The sequence below is a fragment of the Poromitra crassiceps genome, assembly GCF_964638095.1.
Source record: "Poromitra crassiceps genome assembly, chromosome: 11".
Classification (NCBI taxonomy): domain Eukaryota; kingdom Metazoa; phylum Chordata; class Actinopteri; order Beryciformes; family Melamphaidae; genus Poromitra; species Poromitra crassiceps.
In genome coordinates this window covers 30949946-30973092 of record NC_139643.1, presented here as the reverse complement: position 1 = coordinate 30973092, position 23147 = coordinate 30949946, and the positions used below count along the sequence as shown (strand labels likewise).

At 42.8% G+C, this 23147-nt stretch overlaps 2 protein-coding genes and 1 long non-coding RNA gene across 3 annotated transcripts in view; 1 reads left to right on the top strand and 2 right to left on the bottom strand.

Annotated features, from left to right (window-relative positions):
- Positions 1-156: 156 nt before the first annotated feature.
- On the bottom strand, positions 157-10100 carry LOC310785156 (uncharacterized protein). Its single transcript, XM_083646144.1, has 4 exons — positions 10072-10100; positions 8315-9264; positions 7311-7397; positions 157-3648 (listed from the first exon to the last, which is right to left on the bottom strand). Exons 2-4 carry the CDS (start codon positions 9243-9245, stop codon positions 3554-3556), a joined length of 1113 nt encoding a protein of 370 aa, XP_083502270.1. The 5' UTR covers positions 9246-9264; positions 10072-10100; the 3' UTR covers positions 157-3553.
- A 6017-nt stretch (positions 10101-16117) lies between these two features.
- On the bottom strand, positions 16118-19295 carry LOC310785161 (uncharacterized protein). Its single transcript, XM_083646150.1, has 4 exons — positions 19204-19295; positions 18349-18521; positions 17978-18115; positions 16118-17413 (listed from the first exon to the last, which is right to left on the bottom strand). The coding sequence occupies exons 2-4, from the start codon at positions 18501-18503 to the stop codon at positions 16387-16389; spliced, it is 1320 nt and encodes a 439-aa protein (XP_083502276.1). The 5' UTR covers positions 18504-18521; positions 19204-19295; the 3' UTR covers positions 16118-16386.
- A 671-nt stretch (positions 19296-19966) lies between these two features.
- The window catches only part of LOC310785229, a 33782-nt gene continuing 30601 nt past the window's right edge, over positions 19967-23147 (top strand). The window contains exon 1 of the long non-coding RNA XR_014553152.1: positions 19967-20079. This is a non-coding gene — a long non-coding RNA (uncharacterized lncRNA). The remainder of the gene's footprint in view (positions 20080-23147) is intronic.

Here is a 23147-nt window from a genome sequence, read left to right as displayed (position 1 = left end):
TAGGCCTGTGATGCTAAGGGAGGGAATTGTCACTTTTGCATGCTTTGACTCCCTCATGTGGCTGTATATGGCAAACAATAAGCAAACAATAATGTATTTTCTGTAAACATTATTTTATTTTATTTATTTATTTTAAAGAAGAAAGAGTGAGAGGCAAAAGCTGTTAACAGATGGGATTATGTTGCATGTTTCAATACAAACACCTGCCAATACAATCTTTGCTCAAAATGGAAAGTACCATAAATTACCCTGTTGGCCCAAGCATCATACACATTATCATGAAAATATAGTGAATGATTGAAAAAAGGCTCTGCTTTAGTGAATTCAACCAGCGGAGAGGTATGCCGTTAGATTGGTTATGCCTATTCCATGACACAAACACATTGACTACTTCCTAAATACCTACTGTAACTAAAATTGATTCAAATTGTTTCCTTCTTTGGTCACAACAACCAGAATAACCAGTTTCACCCTGTTTTATTATACACATTATCATCACACTAAAAGGGAGAGAAATCAGCAGTGTTGAATGAGTTAGAGAGCCCCTAAAGTCAAAAACGTGCTTTTCTTCTTGTTCCTTCAGTTGGATGTTTGAGCTTCACTGTGCAAAATGACGTCTGTGCAGAGTTTTACACCAGAAGGCTGTTTTCACATTCATCTGCTGAAAGTGGAAAGTTTCTCTGTGCTCACTGAAAAGGGAATTTCCTACAAGCATGATTTGTGACATCACAAATAGTTTCAACCAATCCCTGTCCAGTATTCAGCAGTTAAAGCTGCAGTAGGCCGTTTTAGACGGCATCATCAATGGAATGTTAACCATAACATAGAGTAGTTATGTTCTGGCTTTTTGTGAGACCTACAACCAAAAATTATGATAAAAAAATATTTCCTACTGGAGGGGAAGGATTTGAACAAATTTAACTTTTTTTTGTGTGGAGGGGAACCATCAGACACAAATTATTATTCAAAGTAGAATATTCTATACATCTTAAAACATGACTTTAGGGGGTCTTCAAAAGGTAACTTTGATTCATATTAGCGAGACAAATATTAAATCGTTATTTCTCACTGGAGGAGGAACCTAATGCACGAGGGGAGGTATCTCAGAGAGCAGAATCTGAAATAAATATCCTTGGCCATGACCAACACTAAACCATAAGCGAATGCTGATAAGGAAGGAACAAAGTAGAAGGAATTCAACTGACTCAGCTGGCAAAATTCCCATCATGGGCACGGGAGCAAACATAACAAGCAGTTGGAATAAAAACGGAGTCGGCCTAGGCTGGGATATTCTCACTTAAAGGTCAATTCAATCCAGTATTCAGTCATCTTGATGTCACTGCAGGCAAAAATCAAGCCAGCTCCAGTGTGTAGAAAATCCAGTGCCAGACCTCACAGAGACCCCCCCCCCGCCACTGTGGTCATTCCTCATAGACATGGCCTGTTGCCTGGTCTATAACCCCAATCTGACAAGTCTAGCTGCATCTGAACATCTGTAGCTTGTCCCAAATTTGAGACCGAGTTGTACCCAAAATAGCAAATGGCCACATACAGTATTGGGAATTATTTTTCACATTGTTTGTTAATTATCCATGTCATTTATATGCAGCTCTTTAACTACACGATTTTTTATATCTTTTCTTCGTGGAAAACAGTGGTTACTTCATGGCGTACCAGTAGCGATCATAAAAATTCAAAACCAATAAAAACCATTACAGATTGTTGAACAATCCCCCGGCGGCCCTCCCATCGTATAAACCTGCTTTTCTCTCCTTAACGGATACTGCTATCCCATCACTTATCACCGGAGGCCACCTTTGAACAGTTCAGTCCCACCCCCACATCCTGTACAGTACGTCAGCTTACGGAAGCAAGATGCTCTCAAAATGCCATTTCATTGTGACTTCAAATTCACAATCACTGAGGTATATACAGAGCTTCATCATCATTAGTATAAAATGGCCTTTCTCAGGACAATTAGACACTTAGTCATTTAAAACGGGAATACATACAAGTTGTCCATTGAGGGGTTGACAGAATCAGAAAACATGAAATATTTTTTGCTCATGAATCCGGAACATACATGTGATAGATAAATAAAGGCAGGTGTAAAACACAGCATTGAATACCAATCTACAATCACACGGAATCATTCATGATCAAAGATATACATAAGATGTGCCGATCATTACGATTCTCTGTGTTTTCCGAGTGCATTCCAGAGCCCAACCCAGAGGTCCATTGCGTGTAATACAGCACAGAAATCTGACTGATAAAAAGTAGTCCAGCAAAAATGGGAGTCAGGTTTCCTAAACACAAGTCAGCTCTCCTTCAAGGACAAAGGGACTATTAATGGTAGTCATCGACAGGCCAATCTGGACACAGAGAGTCAGAATCAGTCTGACGACTAATAAGACTCTGGGCCAGACGTCCGATATCCGCGTCAGGGCTTCCGCTTCCATTGTTGTTTAGAGTCTGACAACGTTTGTTTATAGAGAAGAGGCGAAATGTCCCCTGGGCCTAAAACACCTACAAAAAGTATTGATCAAACAACTCCAGCTGCATTCTCGCGTCAATCGCCAAAGTGACCGCCTACTTCCTGCTTCAGCTACAAACCAGCTTCCTAAAAAATATGAATGGTGGTGAACGGCGAGAGACAATGCTTTTTTTGAATTGTGCCATGAAGACCACATGTAAATTGTGTCTATTTAAAAGATAACTATGCATGTCAAGAAAGTCACAGTTTGTCGGAAAACTGAAACGTAACGTTTAGATTTGATGAAACTGCTCAATGAACTACATCTCTCGTCTCGCACAATATACAGTAGGTCACCAACATGGCCTGGCGGGAGAGACGTCACTTACGCGACTGGTTGTGTGTGGTCTTTCTGATTTATAACTTATAGTGCAACAGTTTTATGACACACTGTGACTTTCCAGACTTGCAAAGTTCTCTTTTAAATTGACAAACATAATGTGTACCTCATGGAACAATTCAACGGGGGTAAAAAAAAAAGATTGTCTCTCGCCGTTCACCATTTATATTTTTCTCGCGGCTGGTTCGCATAGGGCCCGACCGGAAAGGGAGGGACTTTGGCTCCCTATGACTGCGGCGAGTCCGCGACGACGCACGGAAGCGGAAGTCTTGGTGTGGACATCCTCCGCTCTACACTGCAAAGTGCAAACCCCCGAAATATCGGGCGTCTGTCCCAGTCTAGACTCTGGGTTCCCAGATTGTTGACAAGACAAGAAGCTGGGAGCAACACGTGAGTCAGACTATCCTTCAAATATAGACAGAATATTTATCAACCATAAATACATACACACAGAGCCCTGAGTACACTTAAGTCCTTCAAATTCAGACCTTCAAATTCAGACCACGTGACTCACTGGTCACATTTTTTCTTCTCCAAAGAAAAGCTGTGGTCTCTGTTAAGAGTGTGGCTAAGCCAGAGACTCCTGTGCAATCTGTATCTCCTTCCAACGTCCCCTATGTGACCTTGCGGACGCAGCATAAGAAATTCAAGCATAGATCACCCGTGTGGAGGAGGAGTCATGTTCTCACGTACGTGTGAATGAGGGGGACACCTGAAGAATTAGTCTCCGTGTGCGATGGCGAGGAGGCGGTGGGAGAACTGGAGGTGTGACCTATAGGAAAACAAAAAAACAACCATAATCAGTCAGCAACAAGCGTGAATTTGCAATATCCTATAGAGGCTACTGTAAGACAGGCTATCAGCACGATGCGTGGCGTTCACTCTTGGCCATATGCCAAACTCAAGTAAACATGGTTATTGTTGCCTTGTTATCTGCAAGCTGTTCTCTTCATAGTTGGGTTTCCGTTTGGCCATGGTTAGGTGTAGCGGTGCCTGGCGGAGATCTGCACTCTACTGAGTGCACTTTTCTAGTTTGCTTTTTTTTTTTTAAGTCATTTGAGAAAACAGATGATTTTTGTCTGCTACTTGTCTCCGCCAACAAAAACAGTTCCCTCAGGATTGCATTACCAAGTGTTGCCAAACAACAGGTAACCTTGCAGCCTGTAGTCTCCAAATGCAAGCTAGCTAAACTAACGTCAGGTACTTTGAGGTTAGCACAGATGATTTCAGATTACCGTTCATAATTAAGGTCATATGTCGGTCAATATAGCTGTCACTACTAGGTGCGAATGCTGTTTGAATGCTCCCTAATCAAGGTTACATTAGAACTGTGAAGCGGAGTGATATACATACAATGAACCATCCCATGCTGTTCTAGTAAATAGCATGGAATGCCTCTTGTCCAATCAAATTCCTCGGCCGGAACGATTGACTGTTGTATAATCTCTTATATTTGCACAAAGGTCTGTGTGCTCCAGTGACTTTTTCCTGTTCTGCTGCCCTGGAGATCTACAGTATCAGTGCCATGTGGGCAGGAGGCAGTAAACAAGACTACCACTGTTGTCAAACACACGCTTGATAACCATGTCTCGCCCAACCCTAACTATTGGAGAGGAAAAAGTGACTGATGCAATATATACAGTAGGCTACATGTATGTATGTATGTATGTACAGTATGTACCGTAAATTCCGGACTATAAGGCGCACCGGTCTATAAGCCGCACCTTCAAAGTTGACTATTTTTTTCTTATATAAGCCGCACCGGACTATAAGCCGCGGGTGTTTTAATGGTATTTTTTGTTTTTTTTTACAGTGCACACAGTGTCCGCGGTGTGGTGAAAAGAGGGCAAGAGAGGAAATTAAAACAGAAGTGGATTTATAGTTAGAAAGAGTGCTAAAGAAGAGAGAATTCCGTTTTTTATTTTTTTATTTTAGTTACTCACAGTACTATTGACCAGTCCAACTCAAAAGATATTCGGCAGTTTCACTTTGAGCTCTTGTTCCGCCGCTGTCCATCAATGGTTATGACGAGTCTCGCTGGGTACAGTACGCCAAAGCGATATCCATTGACTTTAAACTTTTCGATGATGCTGTTGTATGTTGCGCGTTTCTGTTGCACCAACGCGGAGAGGTCCTGCCGGATGAAAAAGCGCGTACCCTCCCAGGTGAGGGGCTTCTTCCCCGCAGCCTGGAGGATGAGTTGACGGTCGGGCCAGCGGAGTAGGCAGATGAAGATGGCCCTCGGTGGCAGGCCGGGGTCTGGACGTGGCCGAGGCGCCCGGTGTGCCCTGTCCACCTCTGGTGGTTTCTCGCCTTCCTTCAGGTCCAGGATGTAACACAGGATTTTGCCACGAAAGCGTCCATGTCACCAATCTCAGCTCCCTCTTTTACATTGATCAGGCGAATGTTATTTCTTTTACTCCTGCTGATTAAGTCATCAACCTGCGTGTGCAGGGGTTCGATTTGTTTTTGCATTTTATCCACTTTCGGACTCACTGTGTTGTTTTTGTCCTCCAGTGCGCTGATGCGCTTTTCCGCATTAGAAACTGTTCGCTTATTTTCTTTAGTGAGTGAGTGGATGGACTTCTGCACGTTTTCAAACTTGTTTTCAAGCTGCTCAAACCTCTGAGCGATGTCGGACTTAATCGATAGTGTTTCACGGAGTAAAAGTTTAGCCCAAGCCGTGTATCTCCAGCCTCCAGCAGGTGAGTCATTTCCTCATTCATGGCGGTGAGGTGATTGCTTCGTCTTTTTCTTTCTGCTTACCTGTGTTGTGTTATGTTATGTTATGTTATGTTGTTAAAAGAGGGCAAGAGAGGAAATTAAAACAGAAGTGGATTTATAGTTAGAAAGAGTGCTAAAAAAGAGAGATTTTTTTTTTTTTTTTAAGCCGCACCGTTATATAAGCCGCAGGGGCCAAAAAAGGCCAAAAAACGGGCTTATAGTCGGGCTTATAGTCCGGAATTTACGGTATGTATGTATATATATATATATATATATTAGGGGTGGGGGAAAAAATCGATTCACCTAAGTATCGCGATTTTTAATGTCACGATTTTTTGGATCGATCTTTTATTCCAGAATCGATAATCGCAAATTAAAAAAAAAAAAAAAAAAATTTTTTTTTTTTTTTTTTTTGGGTGCTTGCAGTCAGGCCACTCACTGAACAGCAGGCCAGGCGCCGCCTACTGGTTTACTAGTGGTTTTATTACTTTATTAGTTAGTCTGAAGTAATAATTACACTTCAGGGTTAAAGTGGGTGCATCTCATTGTAAAATTGGACCCAAATCTGGCTTCAAACGGCCCAAATTTCACGCGCGTTGGCCCATATCGGCCTGGCCTGCTTGGTATCTAATGCCCGGCCTGAATTATGATCCCAGTCCGCCCCTGTTTTTAACTATATCGCCCAGCCCTACTCATGATATATAATATACAGTCTCTAGTGTATGATTCAACTTTTCCCATGTTCTAATCTAGTGTAAAAAAGCAAACAAACTGAAAAAATAAAAGAAAAAAATAAACAAAAATCGCAATAAATCGTAATATCGAATCGCAATAATCGTAGAATCGCAATAATCGTGAATCGCAATATATATCGAATCGGCACCAAAGTATCGTGATAGTATCGAATCGGGAGATAAGTGAATCGGCACAGCCCTAATATATATATATATATATATATATATATAGCTATCTATATAGCCATCTAGCCATTTTAGCACACCCAAAACCCATATAAGATAAACATCTTCACACCTTCTCATGCGGGTGCCGAGTTTTGTGAGTTCTTCCTTAGAACCTCAAAAACAGCTTCCTGTTTCATGGCGAATAATGGGTCGCCATGGCAACGGTGTTTGATGAAAACTCAAAAGCTTCACTAATTGAGCATCATCAAGGTCTTAAGAGTTTAAACAATCTAAACCATGCGGGTTTACTTAGGGCGACCAGCCGCATATTTGACCGCTTACAATACGAGACTAGACAGACGAGAGAATATGAATATGCAGCCTACGTTGAGAGTAATATTGTGGAGAGGAAAAAAGTGATAAGATTTTTTATTTTTTAATCCAAGCACTTTGAAGTACTTTCCAGACCCGTGGCAACCTTGGTTGGCAATGTTATCCGTTTTGGGGAGCTCTGATTGATAGCATAAGCCTAGTATTCTCAGCTAAATAAAAATAGGAGAATGTTGAAATAATTTTCCAGAACATTTTACTTTTTCTCTCATTTTCCATGTGTTTTCCAACCTTGCAAGGCAGCTGGATTCGCGCAAGATCATGAGATTAGATCACACAAAACCATTTGGCAGCGTCAGGTTATGTGTTTTCCATGACTGGAAAATTGGTCAACTCTGTTTCCCAGGTTTTCCAGGATGCGTCGGAACCCTGCATCACATCACACATTCATACATTCAATAACATCCACATTTCTTACCTCCGTTGTTTTTCCACAAGTCCCTGGCGCACTTGTCAGAGGGGCTCAGTTCTGATATTTGGATGTTTGGATTTGATTTGTAGTCATCTTGAAGAAACAATGAAACAAACAAGAGTAAGCCAGACCAGTTGTTGACAGAAAAGTCTATGGTGTTTCTCCTGAAGCAACAGCAGTTTCTGACATTGTTGCACAACTGCAGGTGCACGCTCTAACAAAGCATCAGCATTTGCTACTGAGTACTTCCTAATCATTTGCTGGTTAATAACAAATTACCATGATACCCCGGGGAAGGGTGTGAGGTAGAGTTAGACCAATTTGGGTTTGAAGGCCAATACAAATATTTTTTTATTTAACCTGTTGATATCTGATATTTTCTGCAATCTCACTAGTCACTACTATATAATAAGGCGGAGGGGTGCGCCGTGCGGTGCACAATTGCTCAACTGCGCATGCTCAGAACGGTGCAAATGTGCAGCGCTAGAAATGAGTGTATGAAGCCCGTGATATTTCTAGTATATTTATTAGTATTTTTAATTTGTTTTCACTTTTTTGCATTTTCAGGTCCCAAGAACGCCGTTCTCATGTAAAAGGAAGGCACTAACGCTAAAAAAAGTTTGCCGTTTATGCAGGGAGCGTTGCCGTGTAAACAGGGCCTAAGTGTTCAGTATTTCCCCAGATTTGTATTCTTGTCCGGGTGGAAAAACATTTGGACCACTGGAGTGTGAAAACGGCATTGAAACCCAGCCTAATAATACTATTAATAATAATAAAACACTACTTAGCCTACTTGTGGAATCTGATCAAAATATCTCATTTGAATCAATTCAGGTTAGGGGCTTTCCATAGACAAACAGTGAAGTATTGATCAATTCTACAATAAATATGGAATCAATCAAACACTGCATCTATGATATTAAGGTGGACAACACTGATGACGAGTCAATATTGGATGTTTAATAAAAAGTCAATGTATCAGTCTGATGCTAATGTGAGGTCAAACTTACTGTTGTTGCTGAATGAAAAGGAGTTGCTGTCCCTCATGGTGTCGTTGCCGCTGTCTGACAGCGTCCTCTCAGTCCTGGAGTTGGGGACCCTCCTCTTGGAGGTCTTTCGCGTGCTGATGCGGATGATGCCGCGCACCAGCCGGCACTCGGCTTCCTGCTCGTCCAGCTTGTGCTCTTCCGCCAGCGAGTTGATGAGCTGGTTGATCTCCTTGCTCTTCCTCAGGAACACAGAGTCCGAGGTGCACCTGGCCAGCTCTTCGATCTGGTATTCCGAGTAGAGCTCCAGCAGCTTCTTTGCGATCAGGGTGTCCACGTCCCCGTCGCCGCCGTCTTCCCAGTCGTAATACCCCATAGAGTCATGGAAGGACAGGTGGCTGGGCTGTTTCTGACCTGCAGGCGGAACCACGTAGGATGGAGCTGCACTTATGGCATCCAGGTACTCTCTCTGTGTGTCCACTTTCACTCCACCGATGTGGACGTCCTCTAGCCAGTCCACGCCGTCCTCCTCCTTGTTGTCTCCCGGGTTCACGTCCCGGAGACTGATCTTCTCCGGTTCGTCTGGGGAGCTCTCGCCGGGTGCCAGGCACGGGGCGAGCACAGAGCGCTGGCAGACCCTGTACAGGCCACACGTCAGCACACTGCACACAAAGGCCCTGCAGCTGCCTGGAGAGGCGCAGGGACCGCAGGTTTGAGCCCCAGAGGCCGGCTCAGCCGAGCCAGGAATGAAGCCAATGGTCTCAGACTCCTTTCCATTAGCGTCTTTCAGGTAGGGTTTGTGGACGGTTGTCTCAGTGTTCTGGGTCCAGTCTTCCACTGGGTCAACACAGCGCTCCTCATAAGAAGACTTTTGGCTGCTACCCTGGCTGGGTCCATGACTGGACCCGCCGGGCCCTGAGCTGCGTCTCGGACTTCCAGTGGTGCTGGCAGACATCGCTTACTGGCTCTAAGGTCTAGACAGGTATAAGAGAAGTAGTCTGTTGAAATGTCAGTGTTAAGATACAGTGTTGCAATGAAATCACAAAACAACATGCTTGGGCAATAAAAAAATCTGTTGCAGCCACCTCAGGCTATCTCTCTCTTTCAAACTAAAATGAAACTATTATCCCCAGGTGCCAGGCCCAACTGGTTCTCTTGAAGATGTCTTCACAAAGTAAAAAGACGTTTGACCACTCAAATATCAGTCTCACAGATTGTGTCATAGAGATCTGTAACATTGAACTGCAATACACTGTCTGATGAAGAAAAACAGCCTCTATGTCGAAAGGTAGAAAATGATCCCATTCATACACAACCAGATCAACTGCATGCAAACAAGGCCCCCGTCACCTGTGTTTACATTGGCCCCAATACGTGCCTGTCACTACCAAGTGAAGGTTACGCCAAACAACACTAACAAAATAATTTAAAATGTTCCCTTATCGCCAAGAGGACACATTAATTATCATATTATTATTTATTTATAACGTTACACATGAGCAATCAAAGAGCACTTCGCTAAATAAAATTCGGTGGTGGGTGACATTTATAGGATTTGACGGGGCTCGTATCGGAGCCTGTGTTTACAATACCATATTATACATTTTGTCACTTTCCCCCCACATTAAAACTATTGGCCCCGCTTTAACTTGATAAGGTCAGACATTGGACTAAATTACATTCCGTTTCGTGCATCAAATTATTTTCACTTTCATGTAGGCGCCCTGCTCTTTCCTCCATTAGAGGTGACGTTAACGAATTTCTTACTAAAGATTACTCACCGGGCATACAGTGGTCACGGTTCGTCCCCAAACTATCTCCCGGATTAACGCAATCTCCCCCGCACGAGAGTAAACATTTTTAATCCAATGTGCATGTTCAGAGTGTCAACGCCACTCCAAAATGCAAGAGAAAAAAGTTTCGCTGGAGTTTTCGCCCAAATCTTCTACCTGAGTGTCAAGGTGGAGGAAGCGCTTCGAGGGCTGTTTTTGTTCGGCCAGTCAAAGAGTATATAAGGTAAGAGACGAATATGCAGTCCTTTCCCTACAACAGAGCTGCGCCATTTTGGCCTGAAAACGCCTCCTTGCGCCAATGAGACAACAGCAAAGAACCATGACAGCCAATCAGAGTCAGAGTAGGACGAGCGTTGCAAGGTTGCATGGTACGTCGGTTCTTATCAATGTAAATTTTTTGGGCCAGTTGAGAATAAGACTTCCGGTACAGATCCCCCCCAGAGCGTATGATAAGAGCGCAATTTCTTAAACAGCGTGGACCCTAATGTTAGTCAGTAGTAGTGAGATGATCTGCGGGTGTTTGACATAACTTGTAATGAAAAAGGTGACCTGTGTAGTCTGTACGCAGACTCCTACTCTTGAAAAATGTACCTTCAATGATTCCAACAATTTTTATAATGGAAAAACATTATAGCCTACACATTTTTATTTATTTATTCGTTTATTTATTTATTTATGTGCAAACAGACGTTTTTAGACAACATTTGATTGTTGTTGATTTCTAGAAAGTATGTTCTCCATAATTATTCTGGAGAAAAAACGGACCGGAAGTCTTATTCGTATTTCACGTTCACATCCGGTCACAGCTTCTCAGACAGACAAAACAAAACGCGTTTAGATAGAGCTGAGCGAGAAAGATGCAGCAATTGACAGACGAAATGCCTACACGCCAAAGCCTGAGGACGTTCGTCAACGAGCGACTAACTGCGGCTGCTGAGGAAATCTTAGGAGTGTTTGAAAACACTATAAAAGTGTACGAGGAAGAGATCGACCGTCAGCGCAGGCTGCTGGATGTCGTTTTGAAGCCTGAGCTAAAGCTAATACACACAACAGGTTTGTCAAATCACAAGCGTCATTCTTCTTGGTGAAACACGGGGATGCCACATATAGCTATAAATGGTTCCACATAAGCACACCGATTTGAATCAATTGAGCTAACCTGTTAGATTATTCTCAAATTTGCTAGTATTGTAGTTGAGTGTGTGTGTGTGTGTCACATTACTTCTGATTGTGCTCAGTGTGCTGTTGGCTCATTTCATTATTTTACCAAAAACAAATGTACACAACCCAATCTCGTAAGGAATTGTAAAACGTAGATAAAAAAAAAACAAGTACATCCAAATCTCCATGGTAACGAAACCAAAGATGGCAGCCCGGTGTTTAGCGCAGGATAGTCGTGTAATAACCCGCATTTCGCCACTAGATGGCGCTTGTACTTCACAGTTGAATCTGTGCATGCCTTTCACTTTCATATCTTGCAAAATGAAGATTCATATTATTGTCTTGTTCACATGAATGTATTTGTATGTGTAATGTAAATACATTAACTGGGCAGTTAACAGACCACGGTTAGGCTACAGGAATTATTATAACTTTCAACTGACAAGCAAAACACATGTATTGCTTGTTGATACTATCAGCTCACCATATCAACTATGAATATAGGCTTTTATTTGTTTAATAAAGTGTCCTTCCTTTCTCACCCCCTTTCAGACCCCCCTCAGCCATCTGCCGTTAAGGAGGAGGTTCTCCTTGACCAGCAGCACTGTAACTGGCAGAGGAACTTCAGTCCGGACTATGGTCCGTACCCAGAGCCTCCACAGATTAAAGAGGAACAGGAGGACCTCTGCATCGGTCAGGAGGGAGAGCAGCCTTTACTGCAGGAGGAGGCTGATACCATTGAGTGGGCTCCTGCTTGTGATGGAAGTGACCACAGTAAACATCAGTCTCTGCATTCAGAGAAAGAGGCTGTTGTCAACATCTCATCTGAATCTGACAAAGAGGGCTCTGAATCTGACAAGAAACCGTACAAGTGCGACAGTTGTAGTAAAGCGTTTCCGAACATGATGAAGTTAACAGCTCACGTGAGAAGAACACACACTGGAGAAAAGTCGGTCAGATGCAGAATCTGCGGAAAAGGGTTCACTTGTCAATCGAAACACGACCAGCATTTTATAATCCACACAGACGATAAGCCGCATGCTTGCACCAGCTGCGGCAAGAGATTCAGTCGTGGTGCAGACTTGAGAATTCACATGAGACTCCACACAGGCGACAGACCTTACAGATGTGTCCAGTGCGGGAAGAATTTCGCACACAGCTCGAATCTTTCAAAGCATCGCCGAACGCACACAGGGGAGAAACCTTACCAATGCCTATTTTGCGGGAAACGATTTGCCGTCAAATCGGCTTTGACGATACACACCAGAGTCCACACGGGGGAGAAGCCGTTCAAGTGCAGCATTTGCGGGAAAGCCTTCTCTGAAAAAGAATCCCTGAAAATACACACGAGGACCCACACGGGAGAGAAGCCGTACATATGCGGCATCTGTGGACACGCGTTTGCCAACGGCCCAAACCTGAAGAGGCACAAGACTGTCCATATATTTCCATAGAGCACCAGTGATTAAAACGTGTTGCAGTTCTTCATACAAGGAAGTATTTAAGTTATCATTCATCATTTTATCCTTGTTTTCTCTGTGTTGAATTGTCACGGTTTTACTACTGTTTTATTACTCTTATAGAGTGTTGGGCAAGTTACTCGGGAAATGTAATTAGTTACTTATTACTCCTTTTAAAAAGTAATACAATGACTTTACTTGTTACTTTGTATCAAAAGAAATTAGTTATATTACTCGTTACATTACTACTATTAGAAATATCGCACGCTTCATGCACTCATTTCAAACCGGCCACCTTATAGTAGTGAGATATTACTTTCACTTTACAGAAAAGCATAACACAGTCTCACTGAAACTTCAACCAGAAGTCAAAGCACAATAACAGGTCGGCTTGACTCTGACCAAAGTATGGATAGTGTGTTGCCTTTAGAATAAGAGCTTGAAGTGTCGGATTTATAAATTATGTAATAAGTCATCAGAATTTTGTGGTTGGTCTTCCATTGAACTTCATTAAATACAACAAATGTAAAGTCATACATGTGTGTTTTACATCCACAGCGACTATGGTAAAATATTAATGTCTGAGACACTTAAAGGAAAAACAATAAATCCGAAGCAAGGAGTTTGGATAATCCAGCACCTTTCCACGGCATATGCAAGTATCCTGAAGTTAAATTCAATAAGTAATTGTAAGACCTTTTCAATATATTTTAAGACCTCAACACCACTTTCATCACATCAGTGATACGGGTCTAAGTCACAAGTTTCATCACAATACGATATATATTTGTTTATTAAAAGGATCCCCATTAGCTGCCTGCTAGACAACAGCTAGTCTTCCTAGGGTCCAAGACAAAATACATATTACATGACACGCAATAGATTCTTTGTACGATACAATATCTGCTGATATCACGAAGTGTGCCACAATATGATTTCGATTCAATTCAGGGGTCTGCTATTGATGTGAGATGACATATACCCATTTAAAAATCAGCATAATAGCTACAAAATTTAATACCTCATCAAATGGTGATTAAGACTTTTTAATGGCCTTAATTTTCCCTAAATTGATGTATCACCTCCAGTTATTCCATTATAATTCTGGAGTGATAACAGCCGGAAACATTCAGTGCTCTTCTAAACAGATGCTGGAAGGATGGTTGGTTCCTACTGTTTTGCTTATTTTGCAGAAGCCTACATTATAGACCCTTTTCACAGGGTCCATTTTGTGTCGAAAAGGCAGGGTGAACAGGTGCAAGCAAAACAGTAATGAGGGTTTCCAATTTACAATCATGGAAGTTGGAAACCCTCATTAGTGTTTTGCTTGCACCTGTGTTAAGGGTCCACACTGTTCACAGAAAAAGAAAAGAAAAACAATAGCGCCATCTGCTGGTGAGAATTGTATCACACCATTATGTGAAGTTTGGAAACATGACAGCATTTCTCTCACTTGGAAACCAAAATGAGAAGGTGTCCTGTCAGTACAGTAGATCTGTCTCAGAGTTTGTACATGTATCTGCAGAACAAAAACACTGTCTAGTACAGGACATACAGTGATGCAACCCTCTCATATTTAAATGTTTTGACACAAATCTTTTATGGACTTATCAATGGTGGAAAGTAACGTGCTTTGACTGCCTTCATTCATTTACATTTCATTAACATAGTACAATATAAACTATTAGGCGCAATAAAACAAAAGTAATACAAATTAAAACCATACTATAGAATGTGAACAGTTGTATCAAGATAGGATGGAATTTTATTCATTGATTAGGTCAAGCAGTAATAGGAAACAGCAGGGGGGTGGGTAAAAGTACAAAAATAGAAAAAAGTAAGCAATAGCAATTGCAATAAACATTCAAAAAATAAAATAGAATCAATTGTGGGGTTATAGCAAAATATGCAGTGGACAATTTGTTAAGTAGTATGGTCACAAGTATGGGAAAGAGTTATATTTATGGACTTACTGTTGTTAAACTACACGTGGCTAACCATCTTGATTGCTTACCTAAATATGAAACTATGGAATGTGTAAGTAAACATAACATTACAAAAGCAGTGTATTCATACAGAAATTGTGTAGAATACTAAACAAGTATCAGGTTTGAGCATTGATGTAGTCAAGTCACTATATCTCGAGTCCAAGTCGAGTCTCGAGTCCCCAGTGTTCGAGTCCGAATGACCTGAGTCCAAGTCCAGTTCCATGAGTGTGAATCCACATGTAGGTGGGACACACGTGCCTGCCCTGTGCCCTTGCACGAAATTGGATAATGTATCATGCAATAATGTATAACAGAGGGAGCTGTTCTTCAAGCACAAATGCAGCTAAAGCTTTCAGAATTGGTTTAAGTGAAAAATGGAAATATCAATTCCAACATGTTCATCCTCTTCAGTAAATGGGAAATGTGGTCTTAATTTTGAGAAAGACTACCACTAACAACACCACAGGTGCGAGACAGGCGACCAATCATCTCATTTGTTTATGGTAATTATTCCAAAGTATCACCACTAGTTTTACAATATGTAGACTGACACAGGTGCTAAACATATTGTAGCACCATTACCAAGATCATTTAGGATCATTTCTGTGAGTCATGGGGATGGGCTTTTTGGGATTGTAACATCTAGTCCTATTAAGCATTCCGAAGGGCACTTAAGCGAGAAACATGCTTCAACTTGAGCCTCGAGCTGGGACGTTGTCGGTGGCAGCTAGACGGTTGTACTGAAACGTAAGCTTGACGAGGGGGTCCCAGGGGAGTCCCCAGCAAAATGAGCAATTGTGTGATTTCACTATGATTTCAAATACTAGAAGTTACCCCAAGGAATGTAGTGCATACTATACATTATAGTATACTTGCGCTGTTCACGTCAGCTGCGTCGACCCGATGGTCTTGGCGTGGCCTTACGGCGAGGTTTTCACATCAGACCATGAATTACGCTTTATTTCTCAAGATGAGATGTTCATCATCACAAGGCATATATAACCATCGACACGTGGTATGAGGACAGCAGGGGCTCACATGAAGGGGACGGTAGGATGGAAGACGACCCCATCACTTAACACAACATGTAAATCAACTTATAGTGCGGTTGCAGTGGTGGTGAAGTCGTGACCCGCTGTGCATTGGTCCAGTCAGTGTGGTTCATTGATTCAATGTGTAAAGTCTTATTATCCTTGAACCATCATACTATGACATTGAGATTATGATGTGTCTCATTAATACATACTGGAGAAAACAACAAGTTTTGGCACAAGAAAGCTCAGCAAGCCAAAGTAGAACAATAAAGGGAAAAAGGGAGCTTCTTGGACATTTAGGAGCAAAAACAAGGAAGAAGTGCCATGTCAACTGTGGCACATCAACCTTCCGTGTGCCACGTCAACTCACCTATGCCATGTATGCTCTTTATACAGGAGCGGCAGCCCACACCCAGCTACAGCCTAACGAAGACCAGCAAGGTTGAAAACGCGTTGTGTTTTGTGCCTGTTTATTTAATTGAAGATGTACATTGTTGGTAAACCTTTTCAGTACACATGTACAATACTTAATTAATACTGGAAAAATAACTTGACTATAAGTAAAGACTCTGGTCTTAACGGTTGCAGACTTTGAGTCATTGCATATTAGCATTGCTTGCTTCACAGTTCACAGTCAAGTATTGCTTACCCAGCCGTTCTTTAGACCAGTGGCCCACAGAAATTTGTAAGCAGAGCACACACAGTCCACATTTGATTGACTGACCCAGCGAGTGTTAGAGGTATGACAGCATCAAACACACGGTACTCTTTGAGTCTACTGACAGAGTGTTGTACATGCTGTCTCAGGTCAGCCAGCTCTTGCTTGCATGAGCTTTCCATGGCCAGGGTGAGACTCCCATCTGCAGATACATCTTGGATAAGGATGTTCTTGGCTATCATCACCTCATCCCCTTCCTCTAGAAGATCCAGAACCCCTGACTGCTTTGTCATTTCTTGGTCTGAGATGCTGCCAGTGTACAGGCTACTGACGAAGCTAACGCTACCAGATGGGGCCATGCCAATCAAGGATTTAAATGTGGTTGTGGTGGCTCCTTTGAACGCTGAGCAGGTGTCCGATTTGAAAACCTTGGAGTTAGCGGTTTGAACACGGAATTCTGAGCAATCTACAAGCACTCTTGTTTTGGGAAAGGTTGTTGTGAAATACTTGGGCATCAGCTCATCTACTGTGGTTCTGCTGGGCCAGGTTCGCAGACTACCAAGCATGACATAGAGGTAGTTAGCCCAGGTAATGCAGTTTCTGCTGACCGTAGACTGTGAAACACTGAACCTTATGGCTAGATCTTGTTCCGATAGTCCCTGCCTTACGTGACACAAAAACATGAAGAACTGATCGATGAGGGGTAGCTGTTCCCCAAAACCAAGTTCCTGTGTTGTTTCATTTGATTGGATTTTGCTCCACTGCACCATGCGCTCTTCGGTCGGATGAAGAGCAAGAAACACAGCTTTAAGCATGTCATAATCCTGAAATCCTGTATGGAACTGGATCATCTTTGGGTCACACTGGAAGTGGCGAAGGAGAAACTGCTGGCTTCTTAGTTTATCGTTGTCCAAGGTAAAATCAGGAATCTCCTTCAGTGCATCCTCCAGCCACTCTGCCACAGTCGGATCCCTCACTGTCACTGCGTAGTTATGGTCCATGCACGTCACCTCAGCAGGCTGACTGCAACTGATTGAAAGAAAAACAGAGATGTTGGAGGATATTCCTAGCCTGATATCAGACTCAATTGTCAACTCGTTACACTCATTTCCATCTTCTAGTCTGAGATTGCACTCTGTTTAAGTTATTTCTGAGGGGATGCCTGCAGGGGAATTCCATTCTCCCTAACCAATCACCCGAGACCAACATAACGGCCTGAATTATCTGGTAATTAAAAAATATGTAATAATGTGTTTGTGTTTCAAATGTTATCATTTTACTTTGCTATTGTGGTGGTTAGAAAACTCACAATTCAAATGATCAGGAAATAAGTGATTGTATTTTATTTTTTTACTGTAATTGTAACTTCATGACATTTAATATTATTTTGGGAGCCAGCTCAGCCAGCCAAGATTCAGCAGTGGGGGCCACCGCTACAAAATGTATATAACGGAAACCCAGATGTGGATTAGTATTCACCACTCAAGCCACTATGTGAAAGTTATTTTTATTATCTAATTTTATTAGGGAAATTATTACTTTTTTTTACTCAAATGGGGAAATTTGACAGAAGGAAATCACAGAGAACCACACCTTGTATGTTGTGGAGATCCGGCAGGACTCTGCTGGTTGTAAGGCAGCCGAGAGTCACACCGTCCCGCAGAAGGATCAGGCACCGGGGGATACCCAAGGTCTTCTAATTCCACTCTAGATCCTTTTAAGTCTTGTGGTCTTGTATTGTAACATAGAGTGGAATGGAAGGAGGGTGAGATAACATGTTAGTGTGTGTGCCCCTACATGTAATGTCTCTTCTTGGCCATATTCTGATTTTATTGAGGACTGACCTTTATTTACACAGACAGACACACAACACTTCCACCTGGCCACTGTTTGAGGCACGGCCTATATTGTTTCATGGTGGATTAATGTAATGTATCTACAGTACGTAGATAACCGAGACTCACCTGAGTATTTTGCTGCTTTGAGTCTTCTTTTGGTTCCAACTGAAAATAGTGGGAAATGAACCCCTTCTCAGTGTCACCATCCCAGATGGTGATTTAAGTAAACAGTCTGGAGTGAAGTGTTTGGAACACACCCAAAAACGGCCTAATGTAGACATAGCCTTACATGGCCCGACCTGTGTAAATCAAAAAACCATTAGGCTACTATGTAAAGATGTGACAGTTCAGTAGTAGTTGAGTACTCTACTACATCTAGAAATGATCAAGACACATTTTAATTTGCAGTGGCATTTTTAATCACTCAAATGGCACAAACAAGTATTAACAAGTAGGCCTACAATCACAATAGGCTAATGCTTGATGATTGGGTCAAAGTGACAAAGACAAACTAGCATCACTGTCTCAAATCCAATGCATCACAGTAATGGACGTGTTTTGGGTGTTTGTTTATATCTGTCTGATAGATTATTTTCCACATAATCCTGTATGACACTTTATGCACTTCAATGGAAAAATGAATGGCGGATTAAATCCTTTGGTTCGTTGCTGAACGTGTAAAATGGCGTAACTTCTGCATACATTAGGTAAGGTTAGTGTAGAAATTACCAATTTTGCCCTTTTCTGATCAATAGTGGCGACTGGCGAGTGACAGAGAACATGCACGCATCACCCACTAGCCAGTCTTAACATTTATATAACATGATGGAACTTACGGAACAAATGACAAATAGACTGACAGCAGGATAATTTTACATTTCAAAATAAATGGAAAGCCAAGTTTGCTTTGGACTCGAGTCTAAGATAGCATAATTATGCTAAGCTAGCTAACGTAAACATTGCAAGCCTGCTCTTCCTTACCTGGAAATTATGCCCATCGCCGCTTTTTATATTTACAATCCAGGTGTGGCGGAGTTGCGAGTCCAATGGAATTCGGTGGTAACTCACAGAACTGTCACTTTTGTGTATTTTTATTGAATTGCAGTCAGATACACAGCAGTACATTTTTTTTGCTTCACGTCAACCTGCCTCGTTCGTGTGCGCCTGTGCGGTGCCTGATCTCAGCCAATCATCGAGCAAGCTGCTTCTGCTCCTTCTTTCAAGTTTCCGGCAGTGTAGACGCTACTAGGCGTATTATTGCCCTCCGCAGGACAAGGATATAACTAACTCATTCTGAAGTGTTTGGAGCTCGAGCATTTAGAGTTAGACAGACCCTACAATACTTTATTGTGCGTATTCAAGTCATGTGCTGCTGGTGGGATAGATTCGGGAAGGTCCGACATCCCAGAACCCAAACACGGCCGTCAAACATTCAACCAAAAAGGTTAGTCTGACTAGCAACAACTTTGTCTTGTTGAGAAGCTTGGTCCAGGTATAAACGTAGGGATATATTTGATTAGTTTTGTAAACCCATGTTAAAACAAATTATGTCGTGTTCACAGCCAGATAACTTCATTATGGAAAATATTTGCGGTTGAGAAATCTTGCTCGTTTTGTAATCCAACCCGAATAGCTGGTCATTTGCATTTTGTCAGAATTTCTGCATTGGGCAATGGGCACACATCATTGGGCCTATTATTCCCACTTGGTGAAGGACCTGCACATCTTTGTAATTTGTTTTGTTAGTGACATGGAAGTGGATGATACCCAGAAGGCCAGAGGAGAGAAAGAAAGCAAGAACGCCCAGCAGAACATGCTGCCAAAGCATGAACAGGATGAGGACGAGAAGTGGCTGAGGTAAATCGTGAATGATAATCAAAACTCAACACTATGGAATAGCACTCTTCTCCAAAACACGAATACATTGCACTACAGCAGGGGACTTCCCCCAGACATAGCTTGGAAGAAGGCCACTGTATCTCTCCTCCGACCATCTCATTCTCAATTCACACACTTGACCTATTCTATGTGATCTCATTTTAATAACTAATGTAATGTTTTTTCATTGCCATTCACTGTGCCTCCTCTGAAACGGCATGAGCCTCCATGGGCAGGACCACTTTGAGTTTCAGTTCTACACTTTATAAAAATGTTTGTTTACCAGTTTTGTTTACCATGTCAGGAAATCCCCTCCCCCCCCCCCTAAAAAAAAAAAAGAAGACTGTTATGCACTGGGCATTTAGGGAGTCTGCTTAACCAGGCTATCTGCTTAAGGCAGTTAAAGCATCCTATACACTAGACAGGGCACCCAGTCTTAGAGACATAGCCATAGAGATTAAGCCAGAATGTTATAACATAGCACATGCTCTCAAACCACCTACACAACTGACTAAATTAAGTCCAGACACCAGTTTGCATTACAACTTTTATTGTAAAAATCATCCTAATTTCTTCAAACTCCAAGGACACCTGCTGCACCTGTCAAGAGACAAGAAATTAGAAACCAGGCCTTAGGACATAGACAACAAGAGATACATATTCAGGAGCTCACCTTAACTGTTAACTTGGTCGCATAGTCTTCCACCTGCTTTGATAAAGGCTCTGGCTCTTTTGCGTGTAGGAGGCACTCTGCTGTGGGGGAGCGGTGTAGGTTGGCTGAGCGGGCTTTGGCTTCCTGACTGTCTCAACAGCGTCTCTGAGCCGCAGGATAGCGCCGCCACCGAAAGAAGAAGGGATTGCAATGGTTCTAGTTGGTTCAAAACGCTGACCCGAGGTTCCGACCACCCTGCGCTGGGCCTGGCCCCAGGCAGGGAGAGCTCCTTGGGTTGGGTTTCTGCCAGTCCGGGAGGCTTGGGGAGTGCTTACACCGATTTGTTTTTGAGCAATGGCGGTGTAGCCAAGCTTCCCCTGACCTGTAGGCACCCGCACACTAGTTACCTTGGGAGTGTAGCTTCCTTGGACGTTTCCTGTGCCGCTCACAGAGGAAAGGGGGGAGGGTTTCTGTGGCTTTTGGAAAGAGGTACTTTCAGAAACTCTACGACCTTGGACAGTGCCAGATGTTGCTGAATTCAAGGAGTATTGCGGCGATGCTTGGCTGTCTCCAGTCAACAGGCGAGAAATACCTTGATTGACACCGACAGAGGCTCTTGGAGGCTTATCTCGAACTATGGCTGAGCTCTGACCATAGTAGGCTGGGGTTTTGTTCACAGCGCTGGGCCTGTGGAGTCTGTTGTGTGCTGCAGACTGGTGAGAGGCTGATGCAGAGGAGTATCTTTCCCTAGATGGACTCTGAACAGAGGCAGCACTGCTTGATTGATACTGGCCAGTACGTAGTGTACTGGTACTCCCCTGAAACGGCCGTGCTTTACCCTGGTTTAGCACAGCCTGGCTTGCAAGGTCACTCCGGCCCTGGTGTTTGGCGTCTTTGCTGAACGAACCTCCACCAACTACATCAGCGTTGATGCTAATCTTCGTATGTGGGGTCCTGTGTTTGTTCACCTGATAGGAGCTGGTGTACCGACTAGGGTTGGCTACTGCAGAGGAAGCGTAACGGCTCTGCTGTGGCGAGCTAGCTGGCTGTGAGAGAGGTTGAGTCTGGGCCCTACTAGAAAGTCCCTGGCCATAACTGCTAGCAGCTAAAGTCTGCCTGTAGAGGATATTGCTCTGGGCTGAGCCTGGAGCTGTGGAGGCTGGTCTGAATTGATTCTGGGGATAGCTGCCATGCCGCCTATGTCCAGTTTCCTGTTGTGAGAAGCCAACATATTTGCCAGTTTGTGTTTGGGAGCTAGAGACAGGAGCTGCAAGAAGAAAATGCCAAGTATAAATTCACATGTAATTTAATTATTTCACAGAACTGAATGACAGTGACAGTTTATTTGCTCACCTTGTGCTTTAGACCAACGGCTTACATGTTCTGCTTGTACAACGCAAATCAGCAAAAACCTGCCCCAAAAACAAGACATCAAGGTCAAAAGGAACAGACAGCAAGAAGCAGCAATATAACAGAAGCTACTCATTTAGGCTGCATCAGAAAACCTACCCCAAATGAATTCCAGAAGCCATTTCTGTGTGCATCCAAGTCCAGACACAGCAATAGTTCCCCACAACAGACCTGCTGCTGTGAAGCTGTGTACTCTGTGAGTGTGCTGTGTAGTCCGCATGCTTGTAGCTACTTATTACTGAGCAAATGCAGCCTGCACCCAATCACCACTTAATTAATTGATTGTCTGCAGCTGTCATGATGTTAGGCTGACTTTGGCACTGGAGGTCTGTTGGTTTTTGACCTTATCAGAGAAGGGGGGAGGCCGTCCGTCCTGGTGGCTCACCTGGTAGAGCACGCACCACCAAGGCCCAGTCCCCTGTGCAGCCAACTCAGGTTCAAATCCAACCTGTTGTCCTTCACCTGCTTCTCTCCCAACCTTTCCTGTCTGCTCACTGTCCTGTCAAGTTAAGGCCAAACTGTCCACACCCCAGAATGAAGAGGATTCTTTTTCTTGTCTCTTTTTATTAGGGGAATCATTACTTTCTTACTCAAATTGGGAAATTTGACAGGTGAAATTCACAGAGAACCACACCTTGTAGGCCTCCATATTGTAACATACAGTGGTAGGAGGGTGAGATAACATGTTAGTGTGTTCCCCTACATGTAATGTCTCTTTTTGGTCAGATATTTTCTGATTGAATTGAGGACCGGCCTTTATTTACACAGACACACAACACTTCCACCGTGCCAATGTTTGAGGAACGGTCTATATTGCTTCTTGTTGTTATTGTTTCATGTTATGTATCTACAGCAGTGGTTCTCAACTGATCTAGCCTCACGACCCACATTTTTCCTTAGTGATTAGGTCGCGACCCAAATTTCTGATTTTTTTTAGGCCTATATGCTTTGAAACAAGTTTAACCTAGAGGTCACAATAGGTCAT

What these genes read in the sequence shown, in the direction of transcription:
- LOC310785156 (XM_083646144.1), bottom strand. Translation starts at nt 9,245, where the DNA reads ATGTCTGCCAGCACCACTGGAAGTCCGAGACGCAGCTCAGGGCCCGGC. An exon ending in CTTTTCATTCAGCAACAACA is followed by an intron (nt 7,398 to 8,314) that starts GTAAGTTTGACC and finishes TGTTTCTTCAAG; the next exon opens with ATGACTACAAATCAAATCCA. An exon ending in CTTGTGGAAAAACAACGGAG is followed by an intron (nt 3,649 to 7,310) that starts GTAAGAAATGTG and finishes GTTTTCCTATAG; the next exon opens with GTCACACCTCCAGTTCTCCC.
- LOC310785161 (XM_083646150.1), bottom strand. Translation starts at nt 18,503, where the DNA reads ATGTCTACATTAGGCCGTTTTTGGGTGTGTTCCAAACACTTCACTCCA. An exon ending in CAAAGCAGCAAAATACTCAG is followed by an intron (nt 18,116 to 18,348) that starts GTGAGTCTCGGT and finishes TTACAATACAAG; the next exon opens with ACCACAAGACTTAAAAGGAT. An exon ending in GGATCTCCACAACATACAAG is followed by an intron (nt 17,414 to 17,977) that starts GTGTGGTTCTCT and finishes TCTTTCAATCAG; the next exon opens with TTGCAGTCAGCCTGCTGAGG.